This window comes from Zootoca vivipara, chromosome 16 (assembly GCF_965207765.1).
Source record: "Zootoca vivipara chromosome 16, rZooViv2.hap1.1, whole genome shotgun sequence".
Taxonomy (NCBI): Eukaryota; Metazoa; Chordata; class Lepidosauria; order Squamata; family Lacertidae; genus Zootoca; species Zootoca vivipara.
The window spans coordinates 20,061,836-20,080,473 of record NC_142599.1 but is presented as its reverse complement, the minus strand read 5'-3'; the positions used below and the strand labels follow the sequence as shown (position 1 = coordinate 20,080,473).

The window sequence follows — 18,638 nt, the reverse complement described above, 5'->3', positions numbered from 1 at the left end:
CCTAAGTCCACTGTGCTAGAGAAAGTTAACTGCATTTCACCACCTCAAAATCCTGTTTATGGAATGTTATTCCACAAATGCAGTAGGAAAAGATCCCCAAGAACTAGCTCTGAAGTGAAACAGGAAATGGTATCAACATGGGTGCCCAATATTTTTCTGACCACCACAAGCAGAACCAGCTCCTGACTTCACCATAAGCTTCTGAGTGTAGGGGGGATTTGGGAGAGTAAGCATGGGAATAGTGGGCTACCTGTAGACGTGCTCCTCTTCGCTTACACGTGAAGGAGAGATGGCACACTCTCTGGACACCGAAGTGCTGGAGCTGCACACAGGAGACTGGGACTGCGGCTGCAGAAAGAACCATTTGCATATTTTATTTAAATTTATTAGGAGAGAGACAGAGAGAGATTAGGAGAGAGACGAGTCAAAACCTCTGTTCCAGAACCAGCTCTGTGCAAGAGACTTTCACCCAACTACTGTGTTGCACAAGTATGTAGTCCTTTTTCAAATTCAAAGCACTGAATGAGGGCTAAGGAACCTTTTTCAATCCGAGGGCCAAATGTACAACTTTCTGAGGGTCTCAAGTCAGTGGTGGGCAGGGCCAGAGTCAAAAGTGGGGACAGCAACAAATGTCAATTTTACCCCTGCACAGTAGGCTACTTTCTACACATACTGTACACAACCCTCTCTATATTTCTTCCAGACAAGCAAATGGCGGGAACACTTGGAGTGCAAAGTAGAACAGGGGATGGGTGTGGCCTGGGGAGAGTTCCAAGGGCCAGACAGAAAGACCTGAAGAGCCACTGTCAGCCCCTGGGTATAAGGTTCCCCACCCCATCCTATAAAATTGTCACATTAACACACAAAACTAAGTCAAAATGAGGAGGCTGCACTTGCAGACAACCCCTCTCCTGTGTCTTTGCGCTTCCCTTCCTGTTATATGAACACTCAAGACACTATGATCAGAACAAACCAGGATATGAAGCCAGAGTTTGAAACTGGCTTAAAACCCGAATTTGTTTGTAAGCCACTGACCATCATTTCCAGATCTGACATTTTTTAAAAAAAATGAAAAGCAGCCACTGAAAGCTGAAATCAAAGGCCAAGGAAGGGCAAGTAGGCCCTTAACCCTTTCTCTGTTGGTTGCTGCCTCTCTCAGAATATTCTCAGAATATTCTTCTCCCAAATGCTCTTTCCACCCCCAAGAAAAGCAGCTTGAGGAGAGGCCGTCTGGGGATGAGCAAGGGGGAAACAAAGCAGAATAAGCTGGGAAGGAATAAGCAGCCCCTTTTCCAGCTCCCAAATGCAGCCCCCAAGTGCTGCTTTTCCTTCAACCGTCAGGAGCGAGATACATGGAGCTCCATGTAATGCACACTTTATTCTTTAGTTGTGCTAATAAAGCAAGGCTGGGGAACCTTTAGCCCTCCAGATGTTGTTGGACTTCAACTCTCATCAGCTCCTACCAGTGTAGGCAATGGGTGAGGGATGATGGGAGCTGTAGTCCAGCAATGTTTGGAGGCCAAAGGTTCCCCAGCCTTGCTGTAAACAAACAAAACCAAAAACAACGCAGGGTGCATGCAAAGCAGTGTGGGTCAGTGAAATCTGCTGGTCTTAGCATTTGGGAGATCAGGGTTTGGAGATTAGTCTGAGCTGCAGCTTAACCCCAAGAACCCATTGTGAATTCAGCCTTTGGAACATGCAACGTAAGAAGGCAGCAAATCAAAGTTTACCTCTAACCATAGCTGCCAAGTTATCCCTTTTTTAAAGGGATTTTCCCTTATGCTGAATAGGCTTCCTCGTGAGAAAAGGGAAAACTTGGCAGCTATGCCTCTAACACACAGGCTTCCAGATCAAACCCTAGCACCTTTTATTTTATAAAGCAGCAATAGTTACAGTTCACTTATTTCCTCAGGAATATACACAAATTGGATGGCCCTGAGCCAGCTGCTCACTCAGGCTCACAACCCAACTTGTACAGCTGTTAGAATAGTGACTTTCCTTCAGAACTGATCTACACAAAAATCAGATCATGCAAGAAGACTACTCTCCCCCCCCCACTCCCCAGTTTTACAAAAAGTTGCCACTTCCACATTTTGAAAGGCCCAAACAGTTTTGAGAGCTCACCCTCTACTTACATGCAATGCATGACTGGGATCTTGGAATGTGGAACAAGCAGGATGCAACCTGGTAACAAATTGTTCTCCCTAGAGCTAGCCTTCACCCCCCTCCAGAAACACATTTCATGCTTCTTCCAATCTGATCTATGGCTCATATACCTGTGATCTACAAAACTACATTATCTTTTTCAGAAGCCCCAAGGTGACTGATTAAGATCTGCATCATTCCACTGTGGCTTCAGACAGGGCACTGGTGAGGAGACTGTGAGTAGTGTTTTCAGGGCGTGAACCTTCAGGTCTAGCTTTACAGACCGAAAGAAAAATTGAGCAATCTTCACATTATGCTGCCAGCTAAAGCTGAGTACTGCCATGCTTACTCAGAGCTATGTGGGGAGGGGAGAGTCAGTTTCCATGTAAGCATTTAAACTGGGCTGGTAACAAGCACAATGTGAAGATCGCTGGCCAGAGGAGGCTTCTTCTAATTAAACGAGGAAGCGTCCAATCCCAATTGGAAGCATCAAACAATCACAAGCCATAAATGTTTAGTTCTTGGCAATAAAGTTTTCATGTTATGTTATTAGAGCAAATGCTTTTATCAATATGGCCATAAACCAGCACTGAGCTGAAATATGGGATACAAATATTTTAACAGACAATACGTTGCTCCACAACACACCAACAACTGGCTCCCTCAGTTCCATGAGCATAACTGACAAGCAAAATTACCTGCTGGTGAATATTTCTGGGGATGCTGAGCTGCCACTGGTCTAAAGGTTCACTTACAGTCCCATTCAAGGCCTCATTAGAAGGAGGGGGTGGCACCGGAGGAGGTATAGTGATTTCCTGGTACGTATGATTTCCAGTTGGATACGAGTAAGATGTTTCCTCTGACAGGAAGACTGGTCTTTTGGAGATGTGAGAGGTAGTGGATTCCAGGTCTGCTAACAATGCATCTGCACAGAAGACATACAAGAGGAGAATTAGAAAAGGAGGGTTTTGTCTATATTAGGGATAGAGAACCTCATGCCTGGGGGCCAAACGAAGCCCTCCAGGCCTCTTTATCTGACTCTCAGGTCCAACCTGGCCATGTCCCAATTTCAAGCCACACACCTCACTGACCCTGTTCCAAGCCCTTCTCAAGTGCTTTTGTTGGCTAGAATGTGTACTTGAATGGTAATAATGCCTCTTGCTCACCAGGAGTGAAAGGTACATGCATGTATGATTTTTTTGGGGGGGGTACACAGAAACCTCTAATTTTTTGCATGGCTAGAACAAAGCCTTCTGTACAAAGATAAGAGTCACGTCTATTGCTCTGTCCTGCTTGCAGCCCTGCCCACCACTGCAGCCCCCAGAAGGTCTCCTAGAAAGGAATGCAGCCCTCAGACTGAAAAACATTCCTCTGGGCCTACACACTTTCTTTCACTCCTCCCAGCCAAGTCAACAGGCATCGCTATCCTGAATGCAGCCCTTCAACGAGCTTCTCTGTACTGTCAGAAACCAAGTCTCTAGAAAGCCGCTGGTCTTTCCAACACAGCACCAACACAATTAATAAAACCTTCCTTACCTTTGCAAAAAAGTAAACAGACCAAGACACTACAGCAGGTGATAGCAACAACAAAGCACCCTGAAGATCCAAAGAAAAGCCAGATAGTAATGACTCCTCAGCCCCTGAAGCTTTGCTAAAGAGGAACCTAAGCAGGCCTCTCTCTGAGACAAACCCACCAAAGTCTGAAGCAGACTAATTACTAGTTCTGTGTCATGAACTCATTCAAAACGTGGCCACAAGCACTGCTTTGTGCGAAGCAGAGATTTCGGGAAAGATTCTTCTTCCTCTATATCCGAAGAAATCTAGGAAAGGACTCTGTCGGCCCACACACTTGCTTCCCAGGTGCAAAGAGTTAACACGAGCTCAGTTCCCTGCCAGGTAAATGCAATTTTGCCTCCTGCAAATAGCTTTCAACATGCCGAGTCAGATCGCAAATTCTTGAAGGGGAGGAAAAGCCTCTCCCAGATAAAAATGCACCTTCAAAAAAGGCAGAGGCAAAGTGGGGCAGGCAGAAATCTAGATACTTAAGCTAGCACAGCCTGTCCTTGCTTAGTAAGGGAGGGAAAAAAGTGCAAGAAGCGAAACTCTGCAACAGATGAAAGGTTTTGTTTGGAGCATAACAAGCTACAGCAACTTGCAGTGAATCCCAGCCAGAGTTGCTGTAAAAAGACGCTTCAAGAAAAAGAACAATGGATGACATTTGCCAAGTCAGGCTACTCTCAAAGAGAAATGGAGCACAGGAAAGGTTGAAGGCAAACCAGACAATACGCTATCAATAGACCAGTTAAGGTTTCAAAACGAGAAGTAAGCTTTTGAGTCACACAAAGCTCATATTCCAGCTGTGTTTCTAGGGCAATGTCTGCCTAACTATCAATGGCATGTAGTGAATTTTTTTGTAGGGCCAGAGGTGCCAGCTGGCGAGGGCGATGGGGGTGGGGAGCCACATCATGCCTGTGAGTATCACCTTAAGCTTCCCAGGCTTTCGGAAGAAGGCCCCGGGCCCCTGAAAGGATGCTGGAGCCCTCCTGCCTCCTTCCCAAAGCTTCCTGGGCTTTGGGAAGGTGGCAGGAGGGCTCTTAGACCCATCAGAGCATTGCACCTTCCTCCCTAAGCCAAGAAGAAGCTTCCCAGGCTTTGGAAGGCAGCCCTAGGGAACAATTAGGGGACTACGGTACCCTAGTTCCCCCTAGTCCATACACTGCAAACCACTGCTAACTATCCTTTCACAGCAAACTAAGTAGGTATTATGTTAGACTGTATATGATATAGACAGGGGTTGACATGAAAAAGAACTTCATTGCATAAAAGGTTGTGGCACGACACCACTTAAATAAAAGGAAACGGTATATATTTCAGATGCACATGTAGCTGGACGACCTCAAATTTCTGGCCATTTTGTGTATGAACTCCCTCTTATGTTGCTATCACAGCCATAAAGGAAACTACACAAAACTGCATGTGATGTTGGCATACATATATTTTGCTGTACTTAGCAGATGGAAAGTCTTCATGTTCATCACTTGTTAAGGTCCTATGCAGAAATAGCACCTATTAACTAAACATGTTGTGCATAAAGCAATCTTTAGATGTTCAGAGTGGGAAGAAAAAACATTATTGCCCTCTTAGGTTACTGTTCACGCAATTATGAAGACGGTACTCAGCATACACACACCTACATGGCCAGATCAGGAGAGTGCCTCAACACTGCATACCCATGTCTCTGTACTGCATACAAAACTGAATACTCAGCCAGGGAGATTTTGCAATGGGGTATCTGCTTTTGCTTGCTTTATTTATCTCCCTTGGCTCTCTCTCTAAAAGAGATTTCAATAAACAAGTAAGTTGATGTTTGGAGGACCCTGCAACCTACGGATTCATTTCTAGGTGAATAACACATTTCTAGGTGAATAACACATCAGCTTGTCTGATGAAATTGTCACAGGTTATTAAATGCTTCTTTAAAGTATACACCAACTCAAGGCTTCAGCCCACATATAAAATCTTGCCATGTATAGCGAAGAGGGGTGAAGTAACGTCTGAGCACCCTGCATGTCTTTCAAGACAAAGATGTTGTAGGCGTTGTTTTAATTAGATTACTAAAAGAGTGCCTCCAGGGATACAGTAAAACACCCCCTTTGGGAGTAAGGAGTACTGCCTGTATAAACTACATGCTGCATACGTGTGGAGGAAAAATTCAGAAATACACATACACAGGCGTTTTTACATGTTGGTGTTAATGTGTTTGTCTGTAAGGCAAACATAGGAAACTGTCATATACAGATCAGTTGATCAACTATTGGATTGTCTACACTGACTGGCAGAGGCTCTCTGGGGATTCAGATGGGAGACATTCACAGCCCTACTTGGAGATGCCAGAGAATGAACCTGAGACCTTCTGCATGCAAAGCAGATGCTCTACCACTGGGCCACAGCCCTTCCCCACAAGAGGTCATCTCAGTACACAACATACATTTCAAACAACCAGGCTAACACGATTACAGCCATCCTCATATTTATGACACTTGAACATAACCTAAGCCTAAAGGGGCTCCAAGTTATTTAGAAGAACTCTAAGGTCATCTGTGAACCCCTCAGTTCCCTCAGGGTACATAACTGGAGCACAGCCTAGAAAGAGGACTTGTTTTTAAGGAACACGATATGCAACAAGGATTCCCAAGGCACAGAATACATACCCCTGAGAAGAGGGTGAGAAGCTGCAGTTGTTCTAATACTGTTGCTCTTTGATTGTGTGACTATGTGTACACAGTTTATGATTCAAGCTCTATCAGAGAAGGTGTGGCTCTGAATGACAAAAACTTTCCTCATGAAATGATTATCAAATCATGTTTTCTTGCGCTTGCGCTCTCTCTCACACGCACACCCCACTCTGTGATTTACTGAAGGAGGAATTCTCAATTGCAAAGGTCAACAGTCCAGAGAAAGAGGGGAATGGAGCTGCCTGTCCTGTATGCAGACTTGTTGATACAGGCACATTTTCCCACTCCATTGCGCTTTCCCCTTATTTTTTAAACAAATGTTTAATATAGTCTCTGAAAAGGATGAAACTTGGTTCCCGGTGAGTGTTTGTTCGCATTGTTAGGTTTCTGCTGCAGCTAAAGCTGGACACACCTCTATGGTAGTTAATGCACTGTTTCCTTCTAGGGTGCCTGGAAGATAAAGAGTTCTGGAATAAACTGCAACTATTTCTGTCTTCCTGGGCATAAAATACTGTAGTGCCCTTTTCAAAGACAATATCCCACATATTCAACACAAGTCCTCATTATTGGATAGTTGCTTTTCTCCTCTTTTCAGTCAGAGGTAAAGCAAAGAGGAACAGCTGTCTTAGCAGTAAAAACATAGCCAACATCTGTTGAGACCATGGTCACAACACCATGCATTTGAAGCATGCATACTCCCCCCTGAAGAATCCTGAGAACTGTTGTTTATTAAGGGTGCTGGGAACTGTGGCTCTGTAAGGTGTCGACTACAGTTCCCAGGATTCTTGGGGGGAAGAAGCCATCTGCTTGAAATGTATGGCATGGATGTGACCCAAGCTCTTACTAAGAAGTACTTGATATCTGAAGAACTCTAGCAATTGACACTGCATTGCTTTGACCTTTTTAGTGATTAATGACTCCGTAATACGTCACACAGGCTTGCTTGGAACTGGAAGTGATGCACCATAGACAATTTACTTGACTCCCTAACTTTTTTCAAAGAGTTGTTTACCAAGTCTTTCACATTTGTTCATGAATGATTTGTGAAGGGTGCAGTGCCTTATCAATAGCTTTGGGTGACACTGCTGCAATTCTCAGAGTCGAAAGGGTAAGGTAGGCTAGACATATAAATATTTTTCCCCAGTATAGAAAATTAGAATTTACTGCTTAAGTTAATGTGGCGGGCAAGAAACGACTATTGCTTAAAAGGCAGTTGTGAACATGCATTATATAGTAAAAGTTTGGGGGCACAGCTGGGTCCCTTAAGAGGTGCCATCTCTAAACAGGCATTCTGTGTAGGTAGGTAGGTAAGCTCCAAGATCAACAGATGAGGCCCTCCTGGTGGTTCCTCCTCAGTATAAAGTAAGTAGTGTGGGGGCCTGGGAAGCAACTTGTTAAGTTGCAGCTTAAAATGGAGGGAACTTCCTCCCTACTGACTCATCTTTTATACTTTAAGGCAGCTAGTGAAGGCAAATCTCTAAGCAGGGGTTTCGAACAGAAGACCTGACTGCTAATGTGCTATTAGTAACTGTTATTTGGTGATTTGTTATGAGTTTTGAAGGATTGTTTTATTTTATGGGATTTATATAATTTAAATATAAATGTAAAATGTTGGTATATAATATATAAAACTATTGGGTTGCTTCTAAGTAAGTTTTATTCAGACTGGATTTACTGAGATTGGTGGATCTAATTTTGTCAAATCCATTAATCTCACTAGATTACGGCTATTATTGGATGCAACTCTATGTAAATAAAAAGTAGAGGGTTTTTGGTGTAGTAGGATTTAGGCCACATGGCAACCTAGACTAGTTTGTGTTCCAAGCAGTTGTCTCTAAGTTGTTTTTTTTCCCAGTTTATGATACAACTTACTTTTTCCTCCAGCAAGCAGATCTTCTATATAAATGTATTATATATAACATTATAAACAAATGCAAAGTAATGATCTTCAGCCAGAAACAAAGCTAGATCCGCAAACTCAGCCAGTAGAAAAGTGTGGTGAGCAAAGATGGATTCTTAAGCAACATGTTTTCCACCGAGGTGAAAAGCTCCTTCCTTTGGTCTTGGCAATGTGGCAGACAGGCAAATTAAAGCAGGAGAGGTTTCTAAATGAACAAGGAGAGCCCAGCCTATGAAACAGTTAAGTGGTGGAGATCACAGGTTTATTCATTAACTTCCTCCACCCTGCATCCTTTGCCTTCCTGACTTTAGCAGCTCGCTCAACTGATGAGGAATAGGAAGTAAAAGAGGACAGAAGAAATACTGGGTGCTGATCTCTCATGTGGGATCTGATCAGAAGGGCTGGTGACAATTATCCTGAAGCATAACCAGTGATTACAATGTTATAGTCCTGAAGGAGCCAACTGATACTGTCTGTGTTCACTATGAGAAGAAAATATGCAGCAACAGAGGCACATCAGCTGAAGGATAGACAACCAGTGCCAACAGGGGCAAATTACCTGGATCAAATGCAAATTCTAACTATGCTTGGTGAAGGAATGACCACCAGTGCTAAAGGTCAGACTTCTCCTAAACGTGTGCATATTCTTGCTAATAAAAAAAGCCTCTGCCGAGCTAGCAATCAGCTTGCTTACTCACAGCTCACCTGCTTCAACAACTCCTGCCTTGCATCCTTCACTTCACTTGGTCATGGGCTGAAGCCAAACTTTAAAAAAAACAAAACCCCAAAACACCAGCCATGTATGGGTCCACAAATGACAAAGTTACAGTAGCATAACTCTGAAAATGCTTGTAGGAAATGCATACCTGTTTGCTTAACCAAATAAAGAGTTCTGTGTAACTCATGCATTTGCACATTTTTCAGCACAATATAGATTGGTTTGATGATATCCCTCCATTTATTTTGAAAACGTTTGTATTTCCCATAGCATTAAAGAAGGGGGTAGCCAGTAGGGGGTTCAGGTCAAAGTTGTTGAGGTTTTTTTTAGGAAGGAAAGCCCTGTTTTTGGAGTTCACGTAAAAGTTGTTGTTAAGCTTCTTTAGGAAGGAGGAAAGCGACACTGAGCTTTTTTTAGGGGTGCAGGACAAAGTTTTTGAGTTTTTTTAGGGGAGCCAAAGTTTTTTAGCTTCTTTGGGGGGGGCACTGATCTACCGGTGATCTACCACAGACGTCCAGTGATCTACCGGTAGATCATATCTACCTGTTGGACATGCCTGCATTAAAGCAATAATGGCTTAGAGGTTTTCCTGATAAAAGGTTTTGATGAGCAAAATATCCCCCAAAATATGCCTCTGCCCAAACATCTAGACCTTAATTTATCGCACCACTATGAAATTAATATTTTAATGCAGCAATAATTTCTATATAATTTTTTTTGCATGGAAACTACTTTTAAGTACAATTCCTATTTATTCTCATAACCCCAAGGTGGGTCACTGATTTTTTCTCTTTTAAATAGGGAGAGAACACACCATAAGAGGCAGTGATAGACAAAGGTAATCCAGAGCATTACATGACTGACTGAGCCTGGAGCCTGGCCCCCTTGTTTAAAGTCTTAGTTTATTTGTTCTTGCTGGCTCCTAGTCTTTGAACCGGATGTTGCTCAACTGTACAAAATCAATATGCAATTGAGCTACCTCCAGATAATATCCAGGTAATGCTAGGGCTCTGGTGGCAGGTGCAATATGTCTTTTGTGTACCATGAAGCAAATTCTACCATTGTCTTAATGCATCTAGCTGATCATACAGTGGGAAAGTTGTGAAATATGCACCTGGCATAAAATCATCCCTATATTAAGACGAGGGCATGTTACAAAAATGTGGGGAACAACTTTCAGGTGAAATAAGAGGTTCCTGCTCAGGCACTAAGTAAACTCCACAAGTGACCCCAATTATACAGTAAACATTCCTTCACTACGTCCCTTGTTGCACACATCCCCTCATATCAGACAGGGGAAGAGTTCATTCATTCTAGGCACTTTGCTGCAGGCTCTTCAGCAATCCCTGCATGTTGGTTCTTGCCAGCCAAGAATGCAGGAACCTTAGGCAGAATAAACAAGGAAAAGGCATTTTCCCAACATTTCCCAGATTTCTCTATAAAAGCAGAGAAAACAGAGAAAAATGATAGCTATTTCATTTCTAACAAATCATTAGCAACATTTACAGACCAGTTCTCTGAAGAATGACCAGTTCTCTGAAGAACATAGGGGTAGGCACATAGTTTCCCTGGTCCTAAGCCATGAACGGCTTTAAAGACCAAGACCAGCACTTTGAATTGGGCTAAGAAACAGAGAACCACTGCAGCTGGTGTAGCACCTGTGTGATATAACTGCAATATTCTGTCCCAGTTAGTAAGCTAGCTAGCCAATGCATTCTGCATTAGCTACTGTTTCTAGACCATTTTCATGGATAACTAACTCCAGGCTACATGGGCCTTTCAGATAATTATGAAATTATGTTTCTCAAGGAGCCTCTTGGAGGGACGCAGGTGGCGCTGTGGTCTAAATCAGAGAGCCTCGGACTTGCCGATCAGAATCCCCACGACGGGGTGAGCTCCCATTGCTCGGTCCCTGCTCCTGCCAACCTAGCAGTTCGAAAGCACGTCAAAGTGCAAGTAGATAAATAGGTACCGCTCCAGTGGAAAGGTAAACGGCATTTCCATGCGGTGCTCTGGTTCGCCAGAAGCAGATTAGTCATGCTGGCCACATGACCCGGAAGCTGTACGGCAGCTCCCTCGGCCAATAAAGCGAGATAAGCGCCGCAACCCCAGAGTCGTCTGCGACTGGACCTAACAGGGCCCCCTTTACCTTTACCTTTTAGGAGCCTTTAGGTGAAACACTACTGAAGGGGTGATTTGCCTTCATGCTAACTAACACACAGCTTGGAGACTGCACTTGCTACAGTGTTTTAAACTCCCGCCACAGAGCAGAAACCTCCTATGCATCCTTGGAATGCCCTTGCTAGAAGGACAAGATGAGTGCAATGAAGGAGCATAATGGAGCCCACCCTACTACACTGCAGAGGCTCAGCCAGCATAAATAATAAGCTGTCTGCCTCCTACCCACTCAGCTGCCTTAAAACATAAAGGCATTGCCTTACTCTCACAAAAATGCTGGCGATTGCCCCCTCCCACATTAACCATATTCCTCCCCCCATCATTTACAGAAACAGATAAGAGGAGTTTCAGGCTGTGTGTATACCTAGCTGTCAACTCAATTCACTCCAACAATTATTTTGTTAACGATCCAGGAACAGCCCCACACATTATCAAAGGTTATGCCTGGAGGGGTGGGAGGGAGAATGGATGATGTCAACCCAAACCCCAGGGAGACCAGACCAAATGACCTGGAGGCCAAATGCTTCCCATGCATAGTGTAGCGTTGTCCACTTGTGGTGGGTAGATGGTGATATCCATCAGACTTGGATTGCTTTAAAAGCGTCAGAGACAAATTAATGAAGTCTATTAATGGCTAGTAGTCATTATACTATATGCGACCTCTAGGTTTAGAGACAATATACCACTGAAGACCAGTAGCTGCAAGAGTGCTCTTGTGTTTGGGTCCTGCTTGCAGGTTTCCCACAGGTATCTGAGTGGCTACTGTGAGAACAGGATGCAGTACTTGATGGGCCTAATCCAGCAGACTCTTCTTATGTTCTCACCAGTTGCTGGGGAGCAACAGCATGAAAAGCCTATTGTCCTCATGTCCTGCTTATGGGATTCCCAGAAGCATCTAACTGGACAGTGTGGCAAACAAGTAGAGCTGGGCGATACAGTGGTGCCTCGCTAGACGAATTTAATTCGTTCCACGGGTCTTTTCTTATAACGAAAAAATTCGTCTAGCGAGTCCCATAGGAATGCACTGAATTTTTTTCGAATTGTTCTTTGCCCATAGGAACGCATTAATTGAATTTCAATGCATTCCTATGGGAAACCGCAATTCGCTAGACGAAAACGCATTCGTCTAGCGAGGCAACCTCCGCTCGAAAAATCCTTTCGTTAAGCGGAAATTTCGTTAAGCAGGGCGTTCGTTAAGCGAGGCACCACTGTATTTGGTTTCCAACATCGTGATATACCACCAGCTAAATATACCAATATATCACAATAACTGAAATAAGGATGGAGCTATGTAGAGGCATTGGCTGGCTTAACGGTTTTCCCCACATCGTGATATGTTCCAGCACCTGCTCTTGTGATTTGCTGCCACTGCAGGAGGAAGGGGATTGCAGAGCCAGCAGAGTTAACAGGGACTGCAGAAGCATTGGCTGTCTTCATCGTTTTTCACACGTGATTTTTGCACACAATTTGCAATACGTTGCCAGGTCAAAAATTATGAAACCAATATCATGATATGGATTTCAAACTGGTTTTGGACAATATATCCAGGGCCAACTCACCCATTGGGTCTAGTGGCGTGGGGTGCCAGGGTGCTGAGGGGCGCCCCAGCAAGTGGGGGAGCTGCGCGGCGGCCTCCCTTTCCCCTCCTCCTGCACGCCCGCCACCCGCGCCGCTCGGGAGAGCAGGGAGGTAAGCGAGCGGAGCAGGGGCACTATGACCCTGTTCCGCTCTGCAGCGCCAGGTTCATCCCTCACCCCGGCACTGCGTTTCATTGGTAGAGGCGACGCCACATGGCAGCAGCTCTACCAATGAAACGCAGCACCAGGGTCATCCCTGTTGGCGGGAAGGCTCAGGTGTCTTCCCGCAGTCTGGGGCTCTCCCCGCTGGCTCCGTGGCGCCCACCTGACCTCCTTCCCCCCATCCTTCCCTCCATGCTGAGGCGGCCGGGGGATAGCAAGCGGCGTCAGCCGTGCCCAAGCAACCGGGAGGGGGGGTTGCTGCTGGGCTTGTTTCCCTGCCTTCGTTCTTCCACCCGGTTCGGGGCGGCGACTGACTGACTGACTGCGGCTGCTGGGGTCCGCTAACCCAGCAGCCAGTGCAGGGCCGAAACCTGGCTGGGTGGTGGCTCGCCTGAGGCGCACGGACTCTGTGTCCAGGTGCGGCGGCGGAGACGGCAGCAGTGGCGCTCGACCAGCGCGCTTAGTGCAAGGCCGGGACTGGAGAGGTAAGAGCGCAGCACGTGTGGAAAGTACAAGCGCCCTGGAGAGCAGGGCCAGGCAGCATTCACGTACGTGGCCACAGGAGCTGAGGGGACAGGAGCTGCTGGAATCCCGCCTCTTCCAGCCTGCCTGGTAGCGTGTGGATTGTCCTCCTGGGCCGGGACTATTTTTATGACTTGCCGCAAGTGAGGAGAGGGGCTTGTTTGCAGCCTGCCTTTCTTGGCCTCGCCCAAAGGAAGCTGGAAGGACTGGGGGGGTCAACTCTGGAAAATGGGGGGGCGCCAGAGGGATCTTCGCACCAGGACGCCGGGTATGCTTAAGATGGCCCTGAATATATCGATATATCACCCAGCCCTACAAACAAGCATTTGATTGATCTGTAGTCTGATCCAATAGAGTTCTTCTTATGTGTTGTGAAATACAGGGGATTAGAAAGTGGAAATATTCCAGGCTTCTACAAGTTTGTCTGTAACATGTGAAGCAGAATCTGTGCATTAACTGCAGTCAGGGGAAAAAGGAATGCTCACAATATATATGCCCCCACCCCACAAAAAAGAATGACTGAAGAATTGTCTGCACTATAGATTCATTCATTACAGGCTTAACCATAGCTGCCAAGTTATCCCTTTTTTTAAGGGATTTTCCCTTATGCTGAATAGGCTTCCTCGCGAGAAAAGGGAAAACTTGGCAGCTATGGGCTTAACAGAATGAATGCAAACAGCTTTCTACAGCTTGAACTCCCCACACGCCCCTGTAGAAGCACAAGTTCTAAGAGCACAGAAGCATTTAGAATGGCATCTTTTTGGTAGACTGAATTTAAGAAGTCCTTGTGAGCCCAGAAGACAGAAATAGACCCTCACATTAAAAAAGGCAGACTCCATCAGCCTACTCCCCACCCCTTTTGCACAAAGTAAATTGGCCCTCCCTAGCTCTCACTACTCATTTAAGGAGGACACAATCCCAGGCAGTAACCCAATCCCTGGCAAGACGGTTTTACTTGGTGAGCAACTGTTCAGGAATGGGAGGCGTGGGTATATTTATCACTTTAAGCATACGTTCAGAAAGGACACTGGCTGCCTCTGCTAAAAGAGCCAACCCAGATGAAGAGATGCTAGATCCTCTCCTACCTGAAAGGAGTAGGCTTGCCCAGAGAGGATTACTCAAATCAGAATGCAAACCTAGGACCCTGGGATAGAATGAAAGTAGAAAGGGATGGTAGCTATCCAAACCAAGTTGGAATCTGAATTTCCACATGATAAAGTAGCAGTAGTCATCTCTATATATAAACCAGCCAGTTCTAACCATTGTCTCTTTGTCATGTCCTTGAGCTCTCACAAAAAGAAAAACAGAGAGAGAGAGAGAGAGAAGTCAGGGAACTAGCAAAGCCTCCTCCAACACAGGAGAGGAGTGAGGTTAACTCAGACAGCAATGTAGCTAGGGGTGGGGCGCACTGGGTGCCACTTACCCAGGGGGTGGCACTTACCACAGGACCTGCAGCGCGCCCGAGCCATGCGCCACAGGGTAAGACAAGAAGGCTGTGGATTAAAAAATAAAAAGTGTGTTCCCTGCCAAACTGTAGAGCCAGTGATGAAATGGTGCTTTTCACCAGGCGGCACAGCAACAGTACACAGTTCTTTCCTCAATGCCTATGCTTCAGAGCAAACCCAGCTAGGGCGGCTCTCACCTGAAGTTAATAGCAATCAAGGAGCAGGACAAAAACTGTAATTTATAGAAGGAAGTGACAACGCCTGAGTTAGGAACTTTAATTTGCACCAAAAATCACCCTGAAAGCCAGTGTAGAGTAGTAGTTAAAGAGTCCTGGACTAGGCCCTGGGAGACCAGGGTTCAAATCCTCACTCAGACATGAAGCTTACTGGGTGACCTCGGGCCAATCACTGTCTCCCAGCTTAACCTACCTCACAGGGTTATTGTGAGGATAAAATGGAGAGGGGGAGACACATGAGCGCCACCATGAGCACTTTGGATAAAGGTAAAGGGACCCCTGACCATTAGGTCTAGTCGTGACCGACTCTGGGGTTGCGCGCTCATCTCACATTATTGGCCGAGGGAGCCGGCGTATAGTTTCCAGGTCATGTGGCCAGCATGACAAAGCCACTTCTGGCGAACCAGAGCAGCACACGGGTACGCCGTTTACCTTCCCGCTGTAGCGGTTCCTATTTATCTACTTGCATTTTGATGTGCTTTCGAACTGCTAGGTTGGCAGGAGCTGTGATCGAGCAATGGGAGCTCACCCCACCACAGGGATTCGAACCGCTGACCTTCTGATCAGCAAGCCCTAGAAGGTGGATATAAATGTAATAATAAAAATAAATGAAAAATATCCCCAATCTACTGAAAGCCTGACTGTGAGTGAGGTAAGGTAAAGGGACCCCTGACCATCAGGTCCAGTCGTGACAGACTCTGGGGTTGCGGCGCTCATCTCGCGTTATTGGCCGAGGGAGCCGGCGTACAGCTTCCAGGTCATGTGGTCAGCATGACTAAGCCGCTTCTGGCGAACCAGAGCAGCACACGGAAATGCCGTTTACTTTCCCGCTGTAGCGGTTCCTATTTATCTACTTGCACTTTGACGTGCTTTCGAACTGCTAGGTTGGCAGGAGCTGGGACCGAGCAACGGGAGCTCACCCCGTCGCGGGGATTCGAACTGCCAACCTTCTGATCAGCAAGCCCTAGGCTCTGTGGTTTAACCCACAGCACCACCCACGTCCCGTGAGTGAGGTAACTTTCCTTCAACTCTGGGACATCTGCAAGGATCAACAAGCTGATGTGAGAAAAGTTCCCTTGTCCTGCTCCTCTTTCCACACAGTTGCTGTCCCCCACCCTCTCCATCCTTGCTTAAAGGAAGTCCAGTTTGCACCCTCCCCTTCTTACCTCAGCACTTCCTTCCTACACAAAAACAGAGTTATCTCCAACAAGCAACAGCAATAAACTGCAGCAGCCCTCCCATTTCCTGCACACCTTCTGCCTTGCTCAGTTCACTCTGTAAAGAAGACGTTCTACATACACACAAACAAGGACTCATGATATAGGCAGGGAAGCAGGGCTTTACATTGCATCCCAGGGAGAGCTGAGAGCAAATGGCCCCCCAGAATATTAACAGCAACTGTCATATTCACATAGCAGCCACTGGTAATCACCACTGGGAACTAGGCAGTTACATAGAAAAATAAACAACCAGTTGCCAATATCCAGTTGCACTCAGCTAACAAGGCAAAGATGAATTCTGTGCAGGTAAGGTCAGGTCCCTTCCAGCCTAACAATCTCACTCCATGGCAGATTCCAGATAATGCCCCAGTTCTTAAGGAGTTAAAGAGAGAAAAGTGAGGGATGTTTGGAATAAAATCTACCTGCCATGACAAAGGGTGTCCTTGCAATCATAGGTGATGTTACAGAGATGCACTTGGACCACATGTGGAGTATTATTTAAAACAGTCAAACATTAACTTGCCCTGGATATCATAACTATGTATATTCCAGTAGCCCTGTGGTTGTTAAAGTAGCTTGAAACTTGTCTTAAGAAGCAATTGCTTGACTCAAGTTAACATTTCTAACATGGGATTTTGTCCCTACTAAAAAAACACACAGCATGCACCTGCTACTTCATTAGCCCTGGATAAACTTTCTAATTCTTGTTAACGAAGAAACAAATATGCTTCTAGCATCATTTAAAATATAAATTATTGTAATGTAAGAATAATGCCTGAGATTAAATATTTTTTTCTGTATATGGAAGGATGCTCACTACCATCTTTTTGATCTGCTTAACTTTAAAAGTTTGAAGCTTTTAAATTTAGAACATTTACCCACTTATAGAAAGGCCAACACTGGGTAGCACTCTTGGTTCAGCATCAGAAGGTCTCTAGTTGATTTCTAAGCACAAGGAACTGTATTGTGGGATACAGTTAAGAGGACTGGCTGTACCAATGCAGCTGCAGCAGACGTGGCTTTTTGCCCAAAGTCATGCTGTGGTTCTGCCAGATCTGCTGAAAGGATGTGTTGCACTGGTTACAGCCAACCCTTGCAAAATGAGGCCAGAAATACAAAACAGGTAAAACAGTAGCCACAATCCAGTCCCTCGTACTGGCACTGTCAAGTGCACAGAGAAGGACCTCCCCCCCCCCAAAAAAAACCTAGAGCTTTCTCCCTCTCCTGCCAAACCTTGACTAGGAACACAATGTGCCAAGGGCATGGCAACGTACATCACTATTACCTTGAAAGGGGACCCTATAATAAAATAACAAGCAATGCATCCTCTCCATGCTCATAATACTAGAAACGCTCAGGGTCATCCAACAAAGTTGAACGTTGGAAGAGTCAAAACAGACCAAAGGAAGGACTTATTCACTTCCATAAGATGTAGTGTTGACCATCATCTTGGATGGCTTCAAAAGAGGATAAGATAAATTCACAAAGGAGAATAAAGGTACCAGCAGCTACTAAACATGATGACTATGTTCTTGCTCCACTGTGGGAGGCAGTCGGCCTCAGTTGTCAGAAATTGCAGGTGAGAAGAGTGCTGATGAGCTCAGGTCCTGCTGGCAGGTTTCCCACTGAGGCATCTGGCTGGCAACTGTGAGAATATAATGCTGGATTGGATCAGCCTCTGGCCTGATCCAACAGAGCTTTTATTAAGCTCATCTCCTAGGAGAAGTGTTCCTGCCAGCCATACATTTCTCCAAGATACTATAATCTGTAAGGAGCTCTAGGTCATTCTACTCCTGCTCTCCTTAAGAAAAAGAAATTTTCCTTACGATAAACTGATGTTCAACATTAAGTGGCTACAAAGCATACTCAGTCCTCTCTGTGGAACTTTATTTTGGTGGGGGGAAGCCCCCTTAGATTTCCAGGCGGTGGTAGTTTCTTCCTTCTAAAAACTCAGGACTTCCCTGAGCATGCTACTACCTCAGTAGCCCCCTTTGGCTCCATTTCTCTTGGCACTCTCCACCTGAATTAAGTTTTGTCTGCATGCCCCACAAGGTTCAATCCCTACACTGCTTCACAGGGCTGTGTGCTCACTTACAAGAAACAACTAGGTTCTTTTGGACAGAGGTTTATAAACAAAATGTGCCCAGGAAACAGTTTCAAGACCCACCTCTTGCACAGAAACATTATTTAGTCTTGCAGAAAGTCACCTCTCTCCAAGAGCTGATGCTCATTTCTCACTCAATAGATGGAGGCCATCTAATATAGCTGGGGGGGGGGGCAACAGGCCCCAGGGTTGAATG

The 18,638-nt window shown here is 45.5% G+C and overlaps 1 protein-coding gene across 6 annotated transcripts in view; it reads right to left on the bottom strand.

The window, feature by feature from the left end:
• Positions 1 to 18,638, bottom strand: part of PXN (paxillin) — a 65,141-nt gene that overhangs the window by 23,584 nt on the left and 22,919 nt on the right. For 2 of the 6 annotated variants that reach the window (XM_035098569.3, XM_035098567.3), the window contains exons 2-3: positions 2,844 to 3,070; positions 251 to 348 (exon numbers count right to left, since the gene is read on the bottom strand). In XM_035098569.3, coding sequence (XP_034954460.1) covers positions 251 to 348; positions 2,844 to 3,070 — 325 coding nt within the window. Of the gene's footprint in view, positions 1 to 250; positions 349 to 2,135; positions 2,356 to 2,843; positions 3,071 to 6,356; positions 6,410 to 14,878; positions 14,998 to 18,638 lie in introns of those variants that run through there. The other 4 variants (XM_088659646.1, XM_088659647.1, XM_088659648.1 and 1 more) reach the window with 4 other exon arrangements.